This window comes from Vigna unguiculata, chromosome 1, assembly GCF_037176805.1.
Source record: "Vigna unguiculata cultivar grain cowpea cultivar isolate G323 ecotype 2 chromosome 1, ASM3717680v1, whole genome shotgun sequence".
NCBI lineage: Eukaryota > Viridiplantae > Streptophyta > Magnoliopsida > Fabales > Fabaceae > Vigna > Vigna unguiculata.
The window spans coordinates 38,959,440-38,984,957 of NC_140792.1; the positions used below are offsets into that span (position 1 = coordinate 38,959,440).

At 29.3% G+C, this 25,518-nt stretch overlaps 3 protein-coding genes across 3 annotated transcripts; 1 reads left to right on the forward strand and 2 right to left on the reverse strand.

The window, feature by feature from the left end:
- Positions 1-1,587: 1,587 nt before the first annotated feature.
- On the reverse strand, positions 1,588-2,495 carry LOC114194969 (uncharacterized). Its single transcript, XM_028085371.2, has 4 exons — positions 2,324-2,495; positions 2,078-2,235; positions 1,906-1,983; positions 1,588-1,810 (listed from the first exon to the last, which is right to left on the reverse strand). Exons 1-4 carry the CDS (start codon positions 2,397-2,399, stop codon positions 1,676-1,678), a joined length of 447 nt encoding a protein of 148 aa, XP_027941172.1. The 5' UTR covers positions 2,400-2,495; the 3' UTR covers positions 1,588-1,675.
- Positions 2,496-6,658: 4,163 nt separating this feature from the next.
- LOC114185788 (peptidyl-prolyl cis-trans isomerase CYP63) lies at positions 6,659-12,637 on the forward strand. Its single transcript, XM_085672668.1, has 14 exons — positions 6,659-6,757; positions 7,246-7,433; positions 7,538-7,592; positions 8,501-8,589; positions 9,077-9,101; positions 9,204-9,242; positions 9,381-9,498; positions 9,769-9,935; positions 10,041-10,394; positions 10,486-10,602; positions 10,716-10,935; positions 11,040-11,327; positions 11,418-11,498; positions 12,022-12,637. The coding sequence occupies exons 2-14, from the start codon at positions 7,356-7,358 to the stop codon at positions 12,392-12,394; spliced, it is 2,004 nt and encodes a 667-aa protein (XP_085528794.1). The 5' UTR covers positions 6,659-6,757; positions 7,246-7,355; the 3' UTR covers positions 12,395-12,637.
- A 2,397-nt stretch (positions 12,638-15,034) lies between these two features.
- D27 (beta-carotene isomerase D27-like protein) lies at positions 15,035-24,177 on the reverse strand. Its single transcript, XM_028065397.2, has 8 exons — positions 23,839-24,177; positions 23,624-23,763; positions 23,114-23,209; positions 18,367-18,428; positions 17,728-17,834; positions 16,299-16,391; positions 16,101-16,149; positions 15,035-15,262 (listed from the first exon to the last, which is right to left on the reverse strand). Exons 1-7 carry the CDS (start codon positions 24,056-24,058, stop codon positions 16,109-16,111), a joined length of 759 nt encoding a protein of 252 aa, XP_027921198.2. The 5' UTR covers positions 24,059-24,177; the 3' UTR covers positions 15,035-15,262; positions 16,101-16,108.
- Positions 24,178-25,518: the final 1,341 nt, after the last annotated feature.

A 25,518-nucleotide genomic window follows, 5' to 3' on the forward strand; every position in this document is an offset into this window, starting at 1 on the left:
ATAAAACAATTCTGTAAGCTGAATCTCCACTTTTATATATATTATAAAATTATTTTATTTTTAGTTCATGAAAACATTTTGCATGTTTCTGCCTAAAACTTATTGTCACATCTGTTACTGTCACTTAAATTTTAATTTTAATTTTAATTTTAATATTGAAAATTAATATTCACACATCTTCTTAGAAGAATTGTTTGATGCAAATTTTAATAAAAATTTTGTTTACAAAAAACATTGTATTTACTTATAATGTTATCTTTTCAAAGTTAAATAGTTTTCTGATTTCATGTTTCCACAAACTAATTGTTTCCTTAACCAAACATAATACCTAAGTTATAATAACCAAATTGACCGTTATATTTTATAAATTGGAACATTCTTTTATATTCCGTGACTAAATCATAACTCTTCTTAAAAGAACTAGATTATCATTTACTTTTTTGTCACTAGTTAATTCTCATTACAAAATGTTAAACTTATGTGTTATGAGTTTTGCATACAAGTAAGTATTGATTTTTTTTTTTTTAATTATTTGTATGTAAAGCTTATATCATTTCTTAAATTATATATTTAATTTCAGTAAATAATAGTTTATCATCTATCCTCATTATTCTTTTCAAACCCTTATATCAAACTATAATAACTATTTGTAATTTAAGATTTTAGAAATACTTTTAATGAATCTTTTACGATTTTCTTTAAAAAATACTAAACTCTATGCCTCTTTAAATTTATTATTTCGTTTTATTTCAAAATCGAATTCGTATATAAATAATTAAAGATAACCTCATGGATTGTAATATAAATAAAATCTGCATATACAAAAGTATATACATTTATTACAAATTCGAATCATAATGTTAAATGGAAACATATTTACAAATCATTTTCTATCAAAAAAACATTTGAGCACTTTTAGAGTGAGATAAAACTATTTGCATGGCAGGTTCATTCAGTTAAGTGTCTCTTAAGTCAATATAAAGCATATTGAACCATTGTACCTTTAAATTAATGTAAAACTGCATTGAACCGAATCTAGATTTTCTACTGATTTGTTTGGCGTCGTCCTCTGTTGAGTATTAAAAATAGGGTTAAATATGTTTTTGGTTCCTCAAATTTCAGCGAAATTTGGAATTAGTTCTCATCAAAACTTTTAACCAATTTAGTCATTCATTTTTCAAAATGTGTGAATTTAGTCCTTTTAACCAAATTTTGTTAAGTTTATCTAACGTTTCAAGTGCATTTCATGATAGTATTTAAATTATTTACACTATTTGACACATTTTTTCTTCAATGTTAACTTAAATACTATCATGAAATGTGCTTGAAACGTCAGATAAACTTAACAAAATTTGGTTAAAAGGACTAAATTCACGCATTTTGAAAGATGAAGGACTAAATTGGTATAAGTTTTGATGAGAGACTAATTCCAAAATTCACTTAAACTTGAGGGACCAAAAACATATTTAATACTTAAAAATATACTATGTTGATATTTTAAATATTTTTTTAATATATTTTAAAATGTCAAAATTAATGATAATCAGTGTATTATGAAGACACGATAGAAGAACAACACAAAAAAAATTCAAAAGAAAATCCAAATTCATATTGAACCTTTTACAACATTAGTCATTGTACAAAGAAACAAATAAAAAAGTTTTTACAAATGAAATCATTTGAGCATCATAATCCTTGCAAATTCATCAAAGCTAACTTGTCCATCCCCATCCAAATCTGCCTCTCTAATCATTTGTTCTGCCTCTTCATCCGTCAGTCTCTCTCCCAAATTCATCATCACATGCCTTAGCTGAAAAACATCACAACAAACCAAATTAACAAAACAATTATTGAATAAATGAGCACAAATCAAAACCATGAATAACAAAACCTTTAATTCTTTACCTCAATGGCGGATATGTATCCATCTTGATCTCTATCAAACACTTTGAAGGCTTCTTTCAGCTCTTCAGATAAAGTTTCCTACAAATAGTGTTGTGATCGTTAGCCTCAAAGACCAAAATTTAATCACTCTTTATCTGATATATGTTTATGTTTATGTTTATCTATCTCTCACCTTAAGTTTTCTACTCATAATATTCAAGAACTCCTCAAAATCTATACTTCCATTCCCATCAAGATCCACCTCACTGATCATGTCTTCGATTTCTTCTTTTGTTGGGTTCCCTACTATTGATCGGAAAATGGCTGTCAATTCGTCCACGCTAATGAATCCTATATACACCACCAAAAGGTTCAACATTTTCACATCAAAATGGAAAAACAAACGATGAAAAATCATCAAGATGCAAAAAGAACACACCATCACAATCCTTGTCAATGAGGCAAAAGGCTTCTTGGAATTCAGCTATTTGATCATCTGTCAGTACACCAGCCATTACTTGTTATGCAGTATCAACTAACTGTAGTGGGAAAAAAAATCTGAATGAGTAATGTGTTGTTGCACGGTTATCTTTGATTGAATTGAACCTGCATAATCATTCTTACATATATATAGATGTGTCATGTGAAGTAGCCAGTTTTTTCAAATAGTCAAAGATCAAAGTTGAATTTGCAATTCAAACTAAAAGGGCTACTTTTCTTTATTAGGGAAATTTTCAAGTCAGACTTTGTGTTTGATCTTAATTATTTGATTCATAGAGTCAATGAAAACGCGACTTCAAAGTTCTTCCCCGGTTAAGTATTAGCCTACAATTTATGAAAAAGTAATAGTTTATGCGACTGCGCATGTGTTAAACTAGTGTTGTCACGGAAACTTAATACAAATAATGAGACAGAAAAGTTTATGGCTTCGCATGGAGAATCTGATTTCAACCAAATACAAGCATTTTTGTGAATACGCGTGTTGAATGTTCGATAATCTTTGACTCGGCTCGTGATTTCCAGAAGAATAATGCCAAATTAACTTAGTCGTTTGTTGTGTTTTTGTGTGGTCTAGAATAGTTCAACCTCCTAAGTTCCTGCTCTTCAATATTAATTTATTGTCAGTATATGACAAAAAAGAAACTAAAATAACTAATTAACATCATGGAAAAATTAAAATAAATGGGTGTCAATACTTTATTAGATGATACTGTAAGTACAACGCTTTTAACATTATTATACTCTGCCTATAAACTACTTGTTTTTCTATTTTTTATCTTCTTACTTATTATTTTTAAATTTAAATATTCATATAAAATAATTATTTTTTTAAGTAAATATATTTTCAAGTTAAAATAATTATTCATAATAAAAAAATTATTTACACTATTATTTATAGTTTTTTTTATTTCAATAACTAACATTTATTTTATTTATTGATATATCTAGGGTTAAATATGTTTTTGGTCTCTCAAGTTTCAGTCAATTTTGGAATTAGTCCATCTTCGAAACTTTATATCAATCTAGTCTTTCATCTCTAAAAATGCGTGAATTTAGTCATTCTTACCAAATTTTGTTAAGTCGATTTGACATTTTAAATGCATTTTATAAGAATATTTGAGTAAACATTGAAGCGAAAATGTGTCAAACAATGTAAACAATTCAAATACTATCATGAGATGCGTTTGAAACGTCAAATAAATTTAACAATTTTTTGTTAAAAGAACTAAATTCACGCATTTTTTAAAAATGAAATACTAACTTTGTCAAAAATTTTGAGAGAGACTAATTCCAAATTTCATTAAAATTTGAATGACGAAAAATATATTTAACCCATATATCTATAACTACGCACACATTTTTTTTTACCTTTTCATTTATTATTTTTTGAATTTAAATAATTTATAAAAAATTAAAAATGCGTAGACCTCATCGATGCACCTGTACATACGCTAATAAATTTTTAAAATGGTTATTTCATGTCAATAATGGTTGTAATTTATGTGTAAGCAAGTTACTGCCTTTTAATTAATAAATTATTATAATTTCAAATGTGTTTTCATGTGATTTTAATGAAAAAATCATTTTAATTTCTTAATCATTACCTACTTCCATGAATTAAAGGTCATTGATCAATATATCAACAGTTAATATATTTATGATTTTTTAATGTTAGGATATGTTATGTCACAGGTAATGATATCATTGGCTATTGAGAGTAATACCTTGGAATAATAAAGCACAGAAACTATCCCAAGTAAAAATAGTCATTTGAAATTTGAAAAAATAACACTAGTGTGGCCATAGCTCCGATGTAAGAAAAGTTTTAATGAGTATGTGGTGAAATTATTCTGTATGGGTGACATTTATTTATAGATAAAAACAATACGAAATGTAATAGATAAATAAACTATTAAATTCGTATTATTTTAAATAATGTTTTTGCTTTAGTATTCTAAACTCTCAAATAAATGTATCATATTGTTTTCTACAAAAGTTCTGATCGTTTTTTATAAAATATTACGAGAGTTGTTTTTTAATATATAAACATGTTATTAAATATCACAACACTTTTTTATATTAAATAAAAATTTCTTTAAAAATATATTGAAATTTCGATTAAACATAATTTAATTGTGTGTTTGGATAAGATAATTTAATACATTAATTCATTTATTTAAATAATTTGAAATTCTTTCAAGAAAAATGACTTGTTTGGATGAGGAAATTAAAAGCAAAAAAAATTGAGAATTTTTAAGGAGATATTTCAAATAACTAAAATAGTGCAATTTGAAATTCACTCAATAAATAATGAAATTGAAATTCTTCAAGTTGTGAAATTCCTCATTGGTTAAAACATTCAAAATTCATATGTCCAAAAGTCAAGTTAAGTCGGGTAGAAAGTTGAGACGAGTTGATTTGAGCCTACTTGGGACGAAGGTTAAGTTGGGATGAAGGTTGAGTTGGACAAGCCCAAGATGAAGGTCAAGCCAGGTTGATCTAAGACGAAGGTCGAGCCAGGCCAACCCAGGTACGTCAAGTCAAGTCGTCCAGGACAAAGGTCGAGCCAGACTGGCCCGGACTGAAGGGTGAGTCAAGTTGTCCTAGACATAAGGTTTAAACCAACTTGCCCTATTTGAAGGTTGAGTAGTATAGTGAACTCAAGCAGATTCAATTCAGATTAGTTGAGGTTGAATCAATTCAATTTGTGCGAGGTCAAATCAATTCGAATCGGTCCAGGTCGAACCAATCGAGATTGAATTGGCTCGAGTCGACTTGAAAAAAAAATCAAGACGAGTCATATCGAATTAAAGTTGAGCTAACTTGAATTAAATTCAAAAATAGAGTTGAGTTCACCATAAGATAAAAATAAAATTATTTTTATCCAAAAATAAAATTAGAATATAATATATTCCAATTACTTCATCCAAACTAATTATTTAAGAAATAAAGTTAATTCAATAGCAAGAAATTGAATTACTAGGTATTTCAATTTATTGAAATTGTCGAACTCCCTCAACCACACACGCAATTTCTTTCCATACCATAGGCTTGTAATGTTGCTTAAAACATTTGTGGTAAAATGCATTTTTGGCCCTAAAGTATTATGTAAAAGTGAAAATGGTCTATGATCGAAATTTTGATATCGTTTGGTTCGTGTACTTTTAAAAATATTGACTTTAATTCCTATTTTTCTAACAACGTCAAAGTTTATCCTACGTAGCAAATGTCATATCACGTGTTATTTATTTTTTATAAAATTAAAAATGCTTATATCGGCCAAACTCATGTTTTTCACGATTAATTAAAAATAATTAAAAATTATTATGAGATAAATTAAGAATGAATTTATTTAAAATTTTTAAACTTGTTGTGTCGATCAAGCCCACATATTTATTACATATTTTAAACTTGGACCCATATTAATTTGGCTTAACTTGGATCCAATTCAACTTGACTTAACTTAGCTATGGGATATCTCAGTTTGATTGAGATCCCAAACTTACTTGGCTTAGGTTAAATTAATAACGACTTGACTCAACTTAGACTCATAACTACTTTACTTGACTTTAATTCATACTATTTGGACTTGCTATATTACTTGCCTTTAATAATATGATCTAAATTTAGATTTTCTTTTTGCAAATATAAAGTGAAAGAATATCAAAGAACTTTGACAAAAAGTAACGTCAATGAATATCAACTACAAAAATTATCAATATTTGTTTTTAATTTCAACAATTATTTAATATTTTGGTTTTTAGATTTTGTGATAATTGGAATATTTTATAAAAAAAATAATTTTACTACATATTAAGTTGTCCTATCTAAACAAAACATTTAAAAAATGAAATAGTTGAAAATGAAATCAATTTAAATTCAATATATTAGAATGTTTAAAACCTATACCTGTAAAATTTATTCCATGACTCTCTTGTGAAATAAATAAGTGTTCTGCATGTAATAGTGTGTTTGCAAGAAATATGTTATAGAGATTCTTTTAATGTAAGATCTCTAAAGTGTGTAACTCAAAAGTCCTTTTTAAGCGAAAAAATGTCTTTTAATCGTACAGTTTGAAAACTATTTTTAACTTTTAGTTTATATAATTCAAAAGTGAAAAAAAGTTTTTGAAATTGTTCAATCCAGAAAATGCAAAATGGGAAATTGCTTTTATATTTGTTGCAGGAAGAAAGTTATGGAGGTACGGGAAGAACGGCCTCGAGGAAGTATGGACAGCCCAAATATTGTTCGACACGGCCCAATAAGAATGCGCTTGCTCTCACAGTTTCTCAAGCTGAGGAAGAACCTTTCTTGATTATAGTCCGTGAGACAGAACCGTCGCCTCCATTCATTCATGCCTTCAAGGTTCAAGGTGAGTTCATTCATCTCTCTCTCACACTTCCATTTCTTCTGTGTCCGCGTAAGCAAGAACAGTTTGAACAAGTGTAAAATTCTTAACCCTCAAAACTTGCTAGTCTCTTCCACTTTTGCCTTTGCTTTTATGATTTTTCCACTCTTTGATTGGATACTCATTTCCTCCACTCTAGGTGTAAAATGCCATTTCCGACGAATGTTCTGATTCAATTTTTTCTAAATTGCACTTCCGGGAACTCGAGTCTAGTTACGCGTTGAAATGTATACTTAGGGTTTAGGGTTTTGTTGCATTGCATGTGAGTAAACTGATATTTGGAAGCTTAAGTTCCTAGTATATAAAAAGGGGCTGGTTTTTAGTGGACATGTAGCTATGACTATAAACAACTGGTTAGTGAGACTATAGTTTTTCATTTTGAAACTTGTTTTCAGCGTGTCACCTTGAAAATTCAGTGTGTTTAAATGTACAACTTTGTCTCTCTTTTTAAGGGGATCGCTGGCATCGAATGCTCTTTATGACTCTCGCCTGGAACATTGCTGCTGATTTCTGATAGTTTTAAACCTCTTCTCTACGTCTGAAGCATCTTCTGAGCCCGGTGATGGGTCTGGAAAAGAATCTTCGTGTATTTTTTGATGTGTCAATTGATGCGGACCCCGTGGAAAGAATTGTTATTCAGGTAAGCAAGAGTCTTTTTATACAGTTTTCTTGTTTGTAAGTATATCTGACGTGGCCTCAACATCTTAGGTTGGTATGAATAAACTCTTTTTGAATTGTGTGCAGCTTTTTGATAATATTGTTCCAAAGACAGCCGAGAATTTTCGGGCGCTCTGTACAGGTATCTTTAAATTCAAATAGGCGTCTTTCTATGTTTTTCCATCATTCTCATTTTCTTAATAGTTTGGCTGTGCTTGTGGGGCATGCATTTTTTTGTGAATGTATTGGGTATTGTGAGACTGTGGAGCTTCTTGTTGACCAAGAAAAGTGTTGGTCTACGTAGTGATATCTACCATTATGCTTCTCAACTTATGAGCATGATTCTATTTTACATATAGATCCCTGTTCCTCCCCCTTGCATGTTTGGGGCCGGGAGAGGAGCCCTGAACTTGAAAATATTAGTGTGAATATGAAATAGAAGTGTCGGTTAAATTCTTATCACCCGACCCTGACTTAAATTTATAGTTGTTCTGTTGGTTAACTTACATGAAGCAAATAATGCTAATTTGTATGAATGGTGTATACTGCATTAGGTATAATTTATAAAGGTAATGTCTGATACGAGTATAAAACAGAAGATAGGCTTGTTTTAGTACTTTATTCGCTTCTTTTGTTCACAGTTGCACATAAATATTGAACAATATTGCCTACTCATTTTAAGCTTTATCTGTAAAAAACTCGAGGCAAAAGACCAAATATGTCAAATTTTTTATGATATCTTCGTAGAACCTTTTCTTGTTGCTTCTTTGGCAACTTGTATAGTTGGATATAAAGTTTTCTAGTCTATGTGGGTGAGATTACCTGTCACTTGTAATTTATGGTGGCACATCTTGCTGTTGATACAAATATATTCTAGCCTATTAGTAATGTGAAATGATAGTTAATCTATAGACAAGATGGTGCCAAACTTTTTTCTCAAAAAACCACTGGAATATTAAAATTTGTTTCTGATGATAGTATGCTTTTCATACTCATTGGTGCTTTAAACTTTTTACTCTACTTTTGCTGTAACTCAGCTTTTGTTTGTAGGTGAGAAGGGCATTGGAGAATCAACTGGGAAACCTTTGCATTATAAGGGAACAAGCTTTCATCGTATAATTAGAGGTTTCATGGCTCAAGTAAGTTGGCTTCATGTTTACTTTATTATTCACAATTGTCTTGTCACAAAGGGTGACCCAGCATACGAGGCTCCCTCCTAGTGGGATTTTGGGGATGGTAGGTGTACATAGCCTTACCACTCCCTATAAGTGGAGAGGTTGCTTCCAGAATTTGAACTCACAGTCTCCAGGTCACAAGGCTGTAGCTGCCTTACAGTTTCCTGAAGACTCACCTTCTATATCCATGATTGGCATGAGCTAACTGATAACTATATAGAAGCTTTTTTATGTTGCATGTGGGTTCTATGTCTAAATGGAAAGTTAGCCAATTAAACATTTGAAATGGTAAACTCTGTTAGTAAACTTTTGCGGAGGCAAGGTGAGGGTACCTAAAGAATGTTTTGAAGTTTGCCCTTTCTTTGTTCCTTATTTATCCGAACTTATTTTTAAAAGTTCATTTGTTTGAAAACGTGATAATTCACCAACTTCATTTCTTGTGTCCAAACAGGGTGGTGATTTTTCAAGGGGTAATGGTATGTCTTTTGTTCTGTTATTTACCTATATAATGTTGTTCTCTTTTCGATCTAATATCTTGTACAAGGAATTTTAAGGAACAACCCTTGACTGCATTACAGGCACCGGTGGGGAAAGTATATATGGTGGAAAATTTGCAGGTAAGTTTACCTTTTTATAATAGGAGGGTTTTATTTATTCTACATTCAAGGATAAAAGAAGCAAAAAGGTTTATGCATACTTCAATGTTTTTCGTTATTAATCATTTGACTATACCACCAACTACTCCTGCCTTGCAGATGAAAATTTCAAACTAAGACATGATGGACCTGGTTTTCTTTCTATGGCTAATAGTGGTCCTAATACAAATGGATCTCAGTTTTTTATTACATTCAAGCGCCAACCACATCTTGATGGGTATACAATCTTTGAATGTTTTCATAGTACTAGTTTGACTTGCTTCAGTTTTTAATCTTTTTGCTGCTGCTGTTTTGTGTGCGTTTCTTTTTCCTTGATGATGGCCCTTGTTAGTTTTACTTTTATTTCTCAGTTTCTTTTGATTGCTGTTGGTGTCTAGAGTCTTTGTTTTCATTTGCTCAAAATATTTAAGTTTGTAATGTCCGTAATCTATGCTTTGTTGAAATATTGGTGAGGTTTTTTACTATGGTCTTTCACTTGCTAATGCAGGAAACATGTTGTTTTTGGAAAAGTTGTCAATGGATTGGATGTTCTGAAGAAAATTGAGCTGGCAGGAACATCTGACGGTAAACCTACCCAGACAGTTAAAATTGTTGATTGCGGTGAAGTTCCTGCAACTGAAACAAAAACTCAGCATACTGTTGAGAAGGAAAAAGGTACTTGATATAGGAAATATATATTGATGAATATATACTATAAACTTGTTGCTTCAGTCTCCTGCTAAATGATGCTTATAATACATGAACTGCTTCGTGTTTTAGGGAAAAGGAGAAAATCAGGGAAAACCCTTACTTCTGATGATAGTTCCGAGTCTTCTGACAAAAAGTCAAGGGGGAAAAGAAAAAAATCTTCCAAAGACACGAGGAAAAAAAGGAAAAGATACTCAACATCTGATAGTGATAGTTATTCCTCAGATTCTGAGTCAGATTCAGCTTCTGATTCTGAATCAGATTCATCTGATTCTGATTCTAGTTCTTCTAGTTATGGGAAACACCAGAAGAGGAAAAATAAGCGCAGGCATGGGAAGAAGAGGAAATTTGGACGAAAGCAGAGCAAGAGAAGCAGGCACAGTCGAAGTAGAAGATCAAAGCACAAATCTAGGCGGTCTGATTATAGCTTCTTTTCACATGCTCCCCCACTTTTATCGCTTGTAGTAATCCTCCAGTAATCTTTAAGTGATTTTACCTTCCATTTTTCGGCAGTTAGATGATTCAAGTGATAGCTCTAGTGGTAGCAGCAGCAGTAGTTCTGGTGATGAGAAAACTGATCGTCGCTCCTCAATTCGTAAAAGACATGTTGACAATAAAGCACAAAGAAATCAAGGTATGCTATTTATTTAAATTTTTTTTATATGTCCTGTGCCATCTCTTCTCTTCTTTTTTCCCTCAACAAATTCTCTATGTTGCCATCTAAGCTTATAGCTGCCCTTGCTACAGACACAGAAAAGCAATCTTCTAGCCTTCCTCGGCAAGATCAAATTATTCCAGAGCAAACAACGGATACCGAGGTTAGAAGAACTGTGGACAAGCAATCACATGAAGAAGGTGAATTGTCTCCAGAAAATGGGGCATTTGTGAATAATGGGCATGATACTAAAGCTGAATTTAGTGAACCTGCTAAGCAACATGCTAATTCAGAGGATTCAAATGACAATAGGTTTTGCCTCTTGCTTTCTTAGCAGCTAATTGTTATTCATGTCATGTAAATTTTGCTTCAATAAATTTCAACTCCATCATGAGAAGTTTGCGTATTATATCCAGAAGTGCAAGAACTGGGAGAAGTCCTACCAGGGATTCTGGTGAGCTAAACCAGGGACGTGCTTTGTTGCTGGCTAGTTCTGGTCAAAAGGCATCTGAACCTGCTGCCCCTAAACATGGTCAGGGCTTTTCAAAAAGCCCTTCACCAAATGGCACGCCTAGGCGTATTAAAAAAGGACGTGGCTTTACTGAGCGTTATGCCTTTGCACGCAGATATCGTACTCCATCTCCTGAGCGATCACCGCGTGCATATAGGTATGGTGATAGAAATATAAGAAGGAACTTTGATAGGTATGTCTAATTGTCTATACTATTTTATTTAACTGGATTATTTAATAAAATGTTGGACATTGTTCTTACTTGTTATATGTTTGCTTGAAGAAACACAAGCTACAGAAGTTATTCTGAGCGCTCTCCACCACGACGTTATCGAAGCCCACCTGGGGGCAGAAATCGTCCAAGGTTCTTCCTCGTTTGATTTTGTTTGACTCTTGTATGTAGTTAGACCATGATGCTTCCCGTTCGTTGCATAAGTTTAGCATTTTCTTAATTATATATTACTAAAATTTTTTAACATGTAATATAAATTTTCTCGAATTAAACTGCATTTCTCTGTGCATGCTTATGTTGTTATGTTCTAATACAAATAAGGGTCCATTTGTTTGAAGTTTTTATTTAAAAAGTAAATTCTTTACAATGCAGTTTTTGTTATATTTTTAGTAAGCTACTATTTTTAATATAAGAAAAATACCGTAACAGTAATTTCTTTTAGGTTTTCCCTTTGTGGAAAGACAAACATAATTACTATGAAATTTGATCACTTAAATATTTTTATTAAAAAAAAATCAAGCAAATGATCCCTAAATTATGGATATCGCGAAATCATGTGCATATCACATTGTGTTTTTTTTCTCATAGAAGAGTAAGACAAAATACACAAAGAAAATGCATACATGAGCTTAATATGTTATCCTCATGGTTTTAGATACCAAAGCAGGAGAAGTGTCAGTAGGAGCATCTCTCGCAGTCCAGTGCGTGGGCGTTTTAGAGACCGTGACCGGAGTCGGAGCCCAAGACGTAGTGTTAGTCCTGAAGACAGGCGGCCTCCAATAAGTGACAGATTAAAATCCCGACTTGGTCCAAGAAGTGATGAACGATTGGCAGACAGAAGGGGGAGGTCAAAGTCCAATTCTAGGAGCAGTGGCTCATCTCGGTCCAGATCCCCTGATGCTACACCACCAAAACGATATGATAAAAGGACTTCCCTATCTCGTAGCAGGTCTAGGTCCAGATCTTCTTCCGGTCAGAAGGGTTTAGTTTCTTATGGAGATGCTAGTCCTGATTCTGCAGTAAGGTAAGTATTACGCTGACTCAATACCAACTCTCAAGTCTTACCAGCAGGGGCGACCTTAAATTGCTGTACTTTGATTCTCTTACGAGTCCCCGAATGAGTTATGTTGGGCATTTTATGGCTCTGCTTATTTCCCATGTCCTCACTGAAGTTCTGATATTGATCCTGAATTCAAGGAATTAGTATTGTGCATTAGCTTAAAAACGAGCATATGTTAGTTCAACAAAGGTTATCGGTGTCAAAACGTGAATGATGCGCCTTGAGTCATTGTGTTCATAATATTTTGTTAACATCATTTTTTTTTTGAATTTCATCCTACCCAAAATAAAGAGAAAAGGCCTTTTTTTCATTTATTTTTTAAACCAACATATGTATTTTATTTCGAAGCAATGTTCATATGAATTCATCATACATTTAATTCAAAAAATATATTAAGTAATAAATCGTATAGAAATTTATTACATGCGAAGTGTGGGTGTGGTATATATATACCTCAGTTTTTGTCGATCGAAGCCCCCTCTTTAAACCTCTATTAAAATTGTAGTCATTCTTTTCAACTTTTGTCCAAATCTGTCATTATAACCTTAATCGTTCCTAATCATGTGTGCTTTGAAGTGCAAATTGTTGCGTTGCAAATGTGGGTCACGGGGTTTTTTCTGTATGTTGAGATGGGGTTGGGAACTGTATGGTGAGTGCAAACTTAGATCAGTTAGATGGCAACCTCCATAGTGGTTCACTGTAGATAATAGAGTTTTGTTGTGGCTGATGTACGAATATACGATTGCGTCATGGAGCTATGGATGAGATATGGGGTAAATGATGAGGGTAAAATTAATGGGTTTGGGTGGTTTTTATTTTTCAGGAATAGTTGATGTTGACGTTGGTGTTAGTGTGGTCGACTTGGAGGAGGAATCGAATAAATATTATGATGCTTGAGTCAATAGCGAAAAATAAAAACGAGTGGATCAAACATATGGGTTATGACGTCTTTTTTTCTAATTTCCATGAACTTTAGAGAATAACTATATTGATTATATTTGGGTATACTTTTGGATAAACACAAAAGATTATCAAAGTAAAAGGAATAAACCTTTTTCAAGGCTTAAAATAAATAATATATCATATGTAGAAAGAACATCTATCAAAATTGAAGTATACAAATTGATTTTAATTTTAACTTCTGAAATGTTATTTTGATTTTTTTTTCTTTTCTGCTTAAAAAATTCAAGAAAAATTTATTGAAATAAGTTATGGTTTAATTAACTATGTGACTAATTATCTATAATCTACCGATTAGAAAATAGATATATGAGTGAGTGGTCCTAATAAATTTGCAGTTTAATTTGCTCCATACCACCATTGATCGTATGGTCACGTGTTGTATTTTTAATTATGACTGCTATTAATCCACCATTATCGAAAAAGGTGAATAAAAAATATACATTTTATGGTGTTAATTTCACTTTTGTTGACTGCATGGATGAGTTGATGATTGGTAATAAATTGGAGGTACTGTAAGCAGATACCTCCACTTACTACTTAGACTCTGCAACCTCCACATCCCACATGTCTAATTTCCCATACTTCCCAATTACATCACTCTGATGCAACCCATTCATATCCACTGTACATTTTTCTACTCAAATTCTCATCATCAACTCCACTTCATTCACGCATCTCATATTTTATTACTTATCTATATCTTCTTAAATCTTGTTACTTCAAAGTGTAAAAGTTAAAAGGTTGTGCAGTTTTTAACAATGTCCAAATTGCATATGTTTATGTTTTCTGTCTCTCTCTCTCTCTCTCTCTCTCTCTCTCTCCATGGATTATTATAGTGTAAAATTATTAAGTTTGAATTGTCTTCTATCATGATTTTAAGCAGAAAAACTATTTTATAAACAAAACAATCTATTAGGTTAAATATATATTGATCATATGAATTTAAATTAGTGTTTTTAAACAAGCTCCCAAAATAATTGATTATGGTAAAAAGAAATTGATTAGCTCTTTTCAGAGAATTTTTTCAAAGATATATTGTGAAATAATCAATTACACTTTCCAAATCTAGTTTCATATGTTTATGATATAATTGATTAAGTTGAAATACAGTCAATTATCTCCGGGTACAATTGATTAAATCAAGTTATAATCAACTAATAAAACTATCTTGAAATGTTTTTTTTGTTGGATGAACGAACAAATTAATTAATTATCTTTATTAATAATTAACTATCTTGTTCAGTTACTTCAAAAAAAAATTATGAAAAAAACACATTTTCATACATTTTAAATTTAGAGAACATTATAGTGAGGAAGAAAGTTCTGTAAAGGATATCTTTGCAAAATTCATCTTAGTTTGAAAGATTGCTCTAGAATCATTAAAGGAAAATGATCAAATTATAAGATTTTTATTGTATAATATATCACAATTGAAAAATCTGGTTCAAGTTGTTTGAATTAAATGAACACTTCCTTAAATGTAGATGTGAGAATAATCACTTCATTAAATTTTGTTATCAATAATATTAATCAAAGTTTTCTTTATTATTATTATTATTTCAATTTATACTTTATTTAAATTAAAAAAAAAAACTTTAATCACACGAAAATTTTGTTCCAATACTACATATAGTAGCTAGGGAAAGGACAAAAACATTATGGTGGTTTTCTTTATATATTCGAAATGCAGAAGAAAGAAGATTAATTTGAAAGTAGTAAAATGATGGAAATCTACTTGCAAATGATTGGTTGGAGGTGCGGTGGAGCACTTGGTTGTTTTCTTAATGAGAGAAACTATGGCTGATGAGTCTGAGCTTTGGCAGCACACAGACAATGTGAATGTGGGAGACACTCTTGTTCCATCCATGTTCACCTGAAACCCCACAACAAAATCTTCAGTCAAACCACTACTTCCCAAAAAAGGAAACTATTTCATTTTCCTTTCAATTCAAACAACATATACAATGTTCATTCATCATCTCACATTCATATCGTGGATAAATTTAAATGTGAATAGTTGAAAAAATATTTTAAGATTAGATCGACAATTATATTTATTGTGGTTCAATAATAGTTATATTTAATGTATGTAGTTGAAGGATCAGTTAAGAATCTATAAAAAAACTATGTAATGCTTATTTTAAAACACAACAAATCTTTACATAAATATTTATCAGATGATACTTGTTTGTTAACATCCTGATCCAGTCTTCTTTTATCACCCATCACATGCCAAAAATATTTCCAAAGATCACTATTAGTTTAACAAATTGTAAATGAGACGATTTTATCGGGAAGACATGAGTGGAAGTCATGTAAATAAGAGATTCAACACTACTTTCAACCTAAATATTTAAAATAGTTAATGACTTTTCTTTTTTATAAGATATTTAATTATTTTATATCTATTTAACGTAAAACTTAAACTTATATTTCAATTCTCAACTACAATCGTTACTAATAATTCATATTAAGTATAATCGTTACTAATAGTTCATATTAATTTTTAACATATTAGCTTTAAAAAAAATTTGCTCATATGATAAAATTTTACCCGGCCAAAGAATTAGAAATCATTACTTTTTGAATTAATAAGTAGTACTGAAGTCAAATATCAGCAGAGGAGAAAAAAATGTTCATGCAAACAATAGTGGTGGCATGAGAATGAAGTTGTGATTTAAAATATTATATCCTTTTTCCGTCTTCCATACCCTCTGCATTAACTGAGGCAGTTGGTCCCATGATTTTTATATGCCTTGCCTGCATGATATATGAAAATAGAATGTTAATTAGTTAATTATACTTTTTGTAATGTAGATTTGACTTTTGGCAGTTCTGAAATATTTTATTTCATGGTGACACTTGGTAGACCAAAATGAATGTGGTGAATCTTGCAATGAAATAATTACATAGTTTATAGCATGGTTGCTTCAGTGCTGGATCATCAGTTGATGCTGGAGGATCCTCTCCAAATATCATCTCACAACTCATGTCATCAAAATCTGCATATCAATACATAAATAAAACAATCCATTATTATTATTAGGAGTTGTGTTAGTGGGATTTAATTAATCATTTTATCACAGGAATTCCCCTTCTCCAATACGAGGTCCTGTACATTTCACCAACTCAAATTCACATTAGCACAAATTACTATCATTAATTTATGTTACTCCACCATCATTATACCATTTCAATAATTTTGGTATCAGAATCAATGTTATTCATGGAAAATAACACTACCAATGAACACTAAAGTCATTACTCACTGTTATTATACGGTTTTAGATTCAATTCAACTGTTTCATAGAAAAAAGTACTTAGGTATGGAAATAATAGACTATGCCCTGTGGAACTGTTTTTATAATATAGGATAATGATATTTTAACTCATATATTTTGATTAATTTTTAACTTATTACTTCAATTATCAATAGATCATCTATTTTGATTTTTTTTAGTGATGTAATGTGATGATCTAATAATAATTGAAGTAGTGGATTAAAAATGGGTCAAAAAAAATGAGTTAAAGTATCATTAACTTTATATTCAACTCTTGTATTCTTATCCTTGAACTCACTTGAATTTCTAATACTACTGGTGTATAACAATTAAAGTCATGTATATACATTTGGATTTCTCAAAATTCTCAAATGAGTTTGGATGGGTTTATTTGCAATTTTGTATCTTAGTGGTGTGTGCATGGGTCCTATATTGAAATCATGATTATAACCCTAATACTAGTGGACTTATATAGAGACCATGATCCTTAGTTGCTTCTGAAATTTATTTATTTCTTTTCTTCATATCTTTCTGCAGAACTTACCAAAAAGAGATAACCTTTTATATATATATATATATATACACTATGCTACTGTACACATTTGGTTTCTTCATTTCTTACATCTTGCTAACATCATGAACTCATGATAAACAATTTTAAAAGAAAAATGTTACATACTTTAGGATATAATATAACTCAATTAAGTATTATTTAAGGATTGACTATAACTGTACTTTGGTAGATTCAATCACATTGTAATCTCTTTTAAATTGAGTATAAGTCAAATACAATTAAATATGACAACCTATAGTAAACTGATCAAAACTCGATTTTTTTTATCGACAAATCATAGTTTATAATTTTTTTAACGGAGAAAATTCAACTCACAACTTTTTTATCATTCTTTTTAAATTTATCAAATTAATTTTATTTCTCTAAATTGTTAGTGAGAGAGATTAAATCCAGAAAGGATTAAAACTCGAATAATAATAACAGAAATATATTGTGTCTGAAAAACAGAGATATGTCCATGAAGATATGGTTGAACATACTTACTGGGTACCATGTTGAGTGACATTCCCAGAGAGTTCTTTATAAAAGTTTGAGATGGCATTTTGCAAAGATTGATACACATGCCTACACAATTCGTCTCCTCTAAAAACCTACATAAATTTTGTTTAAATTGTTTTGAGAGACAAGTAGAGAAGCAAAGAAAAAGAACATATGTTTGGTTATCTTGCTGAATAAATCATAAAATGATATAATAAAAGATATTACATAACAAGTGTTCAATAAATACTAATTAGAAATAGATAAATAAGATTTTATGATGCAAATGATTGAGTTTAATTGGAATATAAATCAATATAAATGCATTTGTAATATTAACATTTCAAAAAAGAAGAATCTAATTTGATAGTTAGGACCGGTTAGTATTCTCCATATAATAATAATGATTTTGGTATTGAAAAAAAAAATTGATGGTGACGATGATAATGATGATGGGAATAGAGAATAGAGTGTTGGAGAGAAGGTGAATCATAATTATTAGAAGATTGTGCGTCGCCAAAATGTGGTGAAGGTGGGTGAATTGGGGGACCATTTTCTGTTAAAGATGAACATCATATGAATCAAAATAAAACACAAAAACAAATCGAAAAAACTAACTTTTTAAGATTAAAAAAAGAACCTAACCTGCATTTTGGGATGTAGACTACATTTTTTTCACTTCTGCCGTTGACTTTCGATTCTCTCACCTATGAAGGGTGAGATTAATGAGTTTTAATCCGTAAAAATTATTGTTAAATCGTTGTCGGAAAGTGAAAGGATGTCTGCACAGGTCAAGTAGGTTATTTATCATCTATACATTAATTTTTATTTTTAGATCACATCATATTATCAAATCCAATTCCATATTAGAGTCAAACCATGCACTAAGAATTTTATCATATGTAATTAACTCAAACTACAACTTTATGCTTTTTATTTTAAGTTTTTTAATAAGGTTTTGCAATTTTATTTTTGAATAAAAAAGTTTTCATAGGAGACACTCTTCTTTGAAAGAGAAACCAAATCGTAGCTATGAACTGAAGATTCGATTAAAAGTTTCATTCTTATCGACTAAAGTTTAATATTAATATGTATAAGTCATGAAAAGAATGAATGCGTACAAAACTGTGTAAAAAAATGTTTAGTGAAAACAGTTTAAAGAGAATTTTCTTACTGATTTATTATATAGAGTACAATATTTGATTATATAAAAAAAAAGTAAAACCTAATCAAATAAAATATTTGATAATAATAAAAAAAAATCAAATATATGATATTTGTGTTAATATAAATAAAAACAAAAAATATATAATATCTAATTAAAACCCATCTAGTTTTGAATTTGATTATTTTGAAATTATTTTCTAATTAGAAGTCAAATTATAGTACTTAAAGTGCATCAACCACGTACAAGAGAAAGAAAGTTCGGGTGTCGGTAAGAAGAATAACCAACCCACATACATTCAAAGTAATGTGAACTTTTTAAATAAAATGATCATACTCTCATTTAGTATAATCAATTTACGTCTAAAAACTATAAAAAAGTATCTTATAGTGAAAATAAATAAATGTTACATAACTTTAAAATACGAAATAATGTGTGGGAATATATGAAATGAAGAAGTTTACTTAACAACTAATATTAGATTATTTTATATACATTCCTTCTTATTCTCATTTCACATTTATATCACAATGTATTTTAGTATTTTCGAGCAACATAAACAATAACAGAAGAGAGTGATATACTAAAGATATATACTATAAATGTGAGTAATCGGTAAACAATATAGAAGGGAGTGATAAATTAATATACAATAAATGTTATATAGATGTCAGGGTTAATGTGTTTACATATTATAAATTAAAATAAACTTAATTAAATTAAATTTTAAGTGATTTATAAATTTTTGTGTTTTTAATTAATATTTTATTAAAAATTAGATTTATTGAGTGCTTGAAATATATTTTACTTTTGTTTAAGTATCATGTTGGTCGATTGTTTTCTCATCTCTAACTCAGTTATTCATCCGTTTATTCCTTTAACATTTTTCAATTTGTTGATCGATTTGTTTATTTCCTTCACCAATAATTTTTAATTAATTTTTTATATTGACCAATAAGTTGATGGAGATTAAAGAGTGATCGATCACCGAATTGAAAACAAAAAATAATAAATAATAAATAGATCATTCTGTTAATAGTAAAATACTTAAATAAAAATTATTAAACATGAACAATTTTTTTAATAAAAAAATAATTAAAAATAATTAAAATTTTTAAGATATTTAAAATTTAATTAAACCATTGAAATACTATTCATAGATAGAACGAGAAACACTTTAAATAGAAAATACACTTAACTTTCACTTCATCAATGTTTTATTTTCTTCTTTTTTAAGATTCATTTCATTTACTTTTCATGAAATTACCAATAAAAGTTATCTTAAATCATCTCAAGTATCGTCCTTTTTATCCCTATCTCTTTTATCCTTGGATCTAAACTAAATTTCGATAATTTAAATGCTAATAGTCAAAATAAAGTTATAAATTTAAATTGTTAGCTATAAATATAGAATATGATTTATATATTTAAGATGCATTTTATCGTAAGATATATATTTACAAATAACCCGACTTAATCCATCTTGAAAAACTCATAGGATGAAAATACGAATGATTATTGTGTGAGTTTGGATTAGTCCATGTGTCTTAAATTTAAAAATTAGCTTAATTACTATCTTTGAAATTTAGGATAGATATGGTTTTGATATCATAAATTTAAAAGAAAAAATATTTTACTCACGATTAAAAAAAAGAACATCGAAATTTGAAAAAGTAAAAAAAAAAATCTATTTTTAGTCCTTTAAATTTAATTTTCAAAGATTAAAATCACTTTTTTAATTAAAGAGACTGAACCTCTTTAAATTTGGAGGACCAAAACATAATTTACCTGAAATTTCTGCTACTAAAATCATAAATAAAAGTTAAAATTTTAATCAAGATCACATTAAAAATATTATAATCAAGATTGAATGAAGAATTATTATCAATATTAAGTTTAGGATATCTTAGATTAAGGTGAATAGATTAAGATTGAGTTGAAAATACCTTGATTGAGTTTGAATAAATTGTGCATTTGTTTCAATGCATGGAAAGTTTGCGAGAAAATAAATGCGTTCAAGATGCCTTCAATTTGAAGGGAAACGCTGTTTAAAAAATTAAATCTAATTACTAAAATTTTAAATTAATTTTATTATATATTTTTAAATTAAAATGTAAGATAATAATTAAATATTTATAAATATATTTTATTATTATATAAAATAAACAACAATAAATAATTAATAAAATAAAATGTATGTATTTAGTAATAATAATAATTCCATTTTATTTAATATAATTTCATCAATTACTTTTTTTATTTTAAATAATAACTCAAATTTTATTTTAACATAACTTACACTAATAATATTTTATTTTAAATTACATTTTAAACATTAGAATAAAATTATAATTTTATAAATTTATCAATTGAAATATTTTTTAATCTATTAAACCAAATCACAACACTTGTAAATTTGACAATTGTTTTTTTCATTTCTCATATATATTTTTTTAATTCAATCAATCTCACACTTTCATCTCTTTTTTCCTTCAAATCCATCTTTAAAAGAAGATTTACAAGTGACATTAATGTTAAGATATTCTAACTAGGCAAAGGTGAAAATATTTTAGGTATGATGAAGAAAAAATTATTTTAATTGTGATTGAGTTGAAGATATTATGGTTGAAGTCAGTTTGAAATTACTCTAAATATGATCGAATCAAAAATATTAGAGTTGAGGTTGAGCATAAAACAATTAAATAAGATCAACCTAAATTGAAGTTATGATAACTAAATTAAAAAACTTACTTTGATCGATGTTGAATTCAAGATAATTCGGTGAAGAACAAAGTTTAAAATACTTTGATTGAAATTACATTAAAGATACATATAAGTTGAAACTTTAATGGAGGATGAATTGAAACTATTTTAGATGAGAGTAAAGTAAAGATTGAGTTGGATTTAATCTCCTCAGTGTTAGGGTGGAGATCTTTTGAACCTTGTTGAAATTATTATCATAAATTTCAAATGAAAAATATTCTTTAGATCAAAATTAAATTACTTTTGACCACCAAAATAGTTTAAAATATTTTAACTAAATTTGAGTTAAATATATTTTTATAAATCTATTTAGTAGAAAGTACTTCTAAAAGAGTTATAAATCGTGACTTGTTTTCCTTAAATATTAATCCAAACTCCTTTTAATGAGTTAGGATTAAATAGAAACAAATTACGGTCATTAATTATAGCAAGTGATATGGAATAGATTAGTCCAAAAGAAAAAAAATGACATCTAATTATAACTATAATAACTCCTACAATAATATATATATATATATATATATATATCGATTTTCTATGGCTGCTAATGAAACTGAAATATAACACTAATGTAAATGATCGTGGTGAATTAATCATAAAAACTAGTTTGACAGTGTTTCAAACAGTGTAAAAGAATAACTTTTCAATAAAAGTAATCATATTTCATATTCATGACATATATTTTATAACAAGGAGAAATATAAAAAAAGGAAAATAAAATTACCAATATGATAAAAAATAATAAAAAACTATAGGATTAAATATGTTTTTTGTCCTTAACTTTTAGTAAATTTTAAAATTAGTTCATTTCGAAATTTTAGACTAATTGGTCCTTCATCTTTCGAAATACAAATTTTAATTAAATTTTGTTAAGTTTATTGGGTTAAATATGTTTTTGATCCTTTAACTTAAGTGAATTTTGGAATTAGTTCATTTCGAAATTTTAGACAAATTTAGTCCTTAATATTTCGAAATACGTAAATTTAGTCATTTTAATTAAATTTTGTTAGAATTATTTGATGTTTCGTACACATTTCATAATTGTATTTGATATGTTTATACTAGTTGACACATTTTTGCTTTAATGTTAAGTCAAATACTATTATGAAACGCGCTTGAAATGTCAAATAAACTTAACAAAATTTGATTAAGAAGACTAAATTCACATATTTCGAAAAATGAATGACTAAATTAGTCCAAAATTTTGAAATGGACTAATTCCAAAATTAAGTGAAAGTTAAGGAACCAAAAACATATTTAACCCAAGTTTATTTGACATTTTAAATACGTTTCATAATAATATTTGACTTAACATTAAAGCAAAAATATGTCAAACAGTATAAATAACTTAAATAAAATCCTAAAAAATGATGTTAAAAATTAAAAGTTATAGTATTATTGTAGTAAAGTAAAATGTGAATTGTTAACCCAGAAAAAATAAAAACTAGAGTCTGAATTGTTTACCTTGCAAGGACCGACTAACCAGGCAAAGAACAAAGTGGTGAAAACGGCAAAATATTCCCTTGAAAATTTAGATGCTGGTGGTACCACTCTCTTTATCTACAACAAACAACGTATTCATTGTTCAAAATCACAATGCTCAACAATTCAAATCAAAAAGCATGGCAGAAAACATAACATGAATAACCCATTTGTCACAAAAATAGCATAAACTGAAAACAAAGGCAGCTTCTACATAGCAACTGTGCCTTTATTGTCAGATTCACTAAACATAGTGTGATCATTAACTTTCCTAACCAAGACACTACTAATTTTAACAAATCACATAACTAAATCATATTTAGTGGTTTCAAAAAAATAGAGGTCAAATTAAAATGTAATCACAACTTTCTCCATTACAGAAAAAAAAAAAAAGGATGGAGTTGTGGTGACAGACACAAGACAAAGACAGGAAGATCAAATGACTGAAATAAAAAAATTCCAATACAATGAAACAACGAGTAACGAACTCACGAATGAAAGTATTGGCCTGGGAAAGGCTCTGTCCAGTGCTTGAATGATAACCTCTTGCTGCTGAATAGGGTCAAATTTTTGTTTAGCCACAGTAGCTGCTTCAACCAAGCTTTCGTACCCGCTCTTGTTGTTACTAAGTCCTGCAGAGGAATCAAAAGCTCTACAAAATTCTCTCCTTCAAAGAAACTACAACAAAGTGGCAAAAGGGTATGCACCTGTGGCTTCTTGAACGTTTTTGGAAAGATGGTTTATTGCTAAACGATCAAAGAGGTTATCTTTGTAGGCATTAGTTTTTGTTGTTTGTTCTGTAATGGTGTCTGAAGGTCTTCTGAGCATTGCAACCACAGAAGGGTGTTGTAGTTTACGTTTGGTGGGGTTCCAATGAGTGGCACATAGTGGTGAAGTCTTGTTGAACCTAAAGGAATTTGCGACCATTTGTGAATTTTATGAGTTTGGAGTGAGAGAAAAATAAGGAATGGTGGTTGTTGTTTAAGAATGTTAACAGAGGAAGAAGTGAGAGGCAGATATAAGAAGAAGAGTGTGTGTGAATAGCACGTTCTCACACAGTTCCTCATATAGATTCCGGTCTTGGCATTTGCTATGTATATTAGATGCTTTCTTCTGTCCGCTTTGGATTACATATAATTCACATCATATATCTTTTTTTATTACACGGGCTAAGTGTCAAAACTTATGCCTTGTTTATATAAACACTACAAAATTCACTGTCATAAACTATGTTTTTTAGTTTTAAAAATAAAGAAACCATAGTTCATAAAAAAATTGGAAATTAAAATTAGAAAATGTCCAAATTAGAAAGAGAGAGACTTAAAATGCTCTGAAATTCAAAGTAACTAAATAAGATACAGGACAGGCTTAGTTTTTTTGTATGGATATTTTCCTGTTTATGTTATTTAGATGAGGACACTTGTACTATTGTTATCCACAACAATTTAGGTTTAATATTGTACTCTTCATTGACAATCATCATCGATAAAAAATATCTGTCTTTATTTTATTTTCTGTAACTCACACAAGCAAGATCATTTAGGCCTTTTCAATTGCATGAGTTTTATTACTCTAGTAAATCAACTTAAAGTCATTACCCTCAATCAATTAATCGAATTAGACAAGCATATGTATCTCATTAGCAACATCTTTGTATAAAAAAGACAGGGCAAGTAGAAAGGAAATATAGAAAAATATAATAAACAAAAAAACAGGTAACTTTTGCAAGTATTTGAATTAAAAAATACAAGAAAAAACGTGTACAACGAAGAATTAAAATGCATCTTCATATATATCACCGTCACATACCTTCCGTTTTAAAATTTGGCCATTCCGATCTCAATAGCTCCCAAATTGTTGTCCTTTCAAACCAAGCCAAATCCAGATTGCACTCTTTTTTAATCACTTTCGAGGTGTAGTCATTCATTAAAAAAAAACACTTGAGAGAAAAGGTGAAATTTGAATGTTCCAATTTTTAAAATCTACATAAATAAAATAGAAATTTGATCTGAAAACTGGATCTTTAATACATCAGAGAAAAAATGAAACAGTTTGGTTCAAACAATTTTTTTTGCCCACCCTTAACATATATATATTCTTCGAAAATGATACACAACTACCCAGCTTTTTGTTACTCACCACTGTTTAGTTTAAAAAGCTGCTGCTTGTGGAAAATTATCACCCAAACAGAACCTTTTTTCCTTTTTGAATGATAGAAACCGTGTGGGGCTAATGACCCATGTGACAATGTTGTCTCTCCCTTTGTAAAAACCTTTATCAGTACCTTGTTTAGAGCTCCAAAAGTTAAGTACAGTGCTCAACTTAAAGTTTCTGAAGTCTATAATTCAATGTAAAAAAGATCATATCAATTGAACATTTGTGGCAAA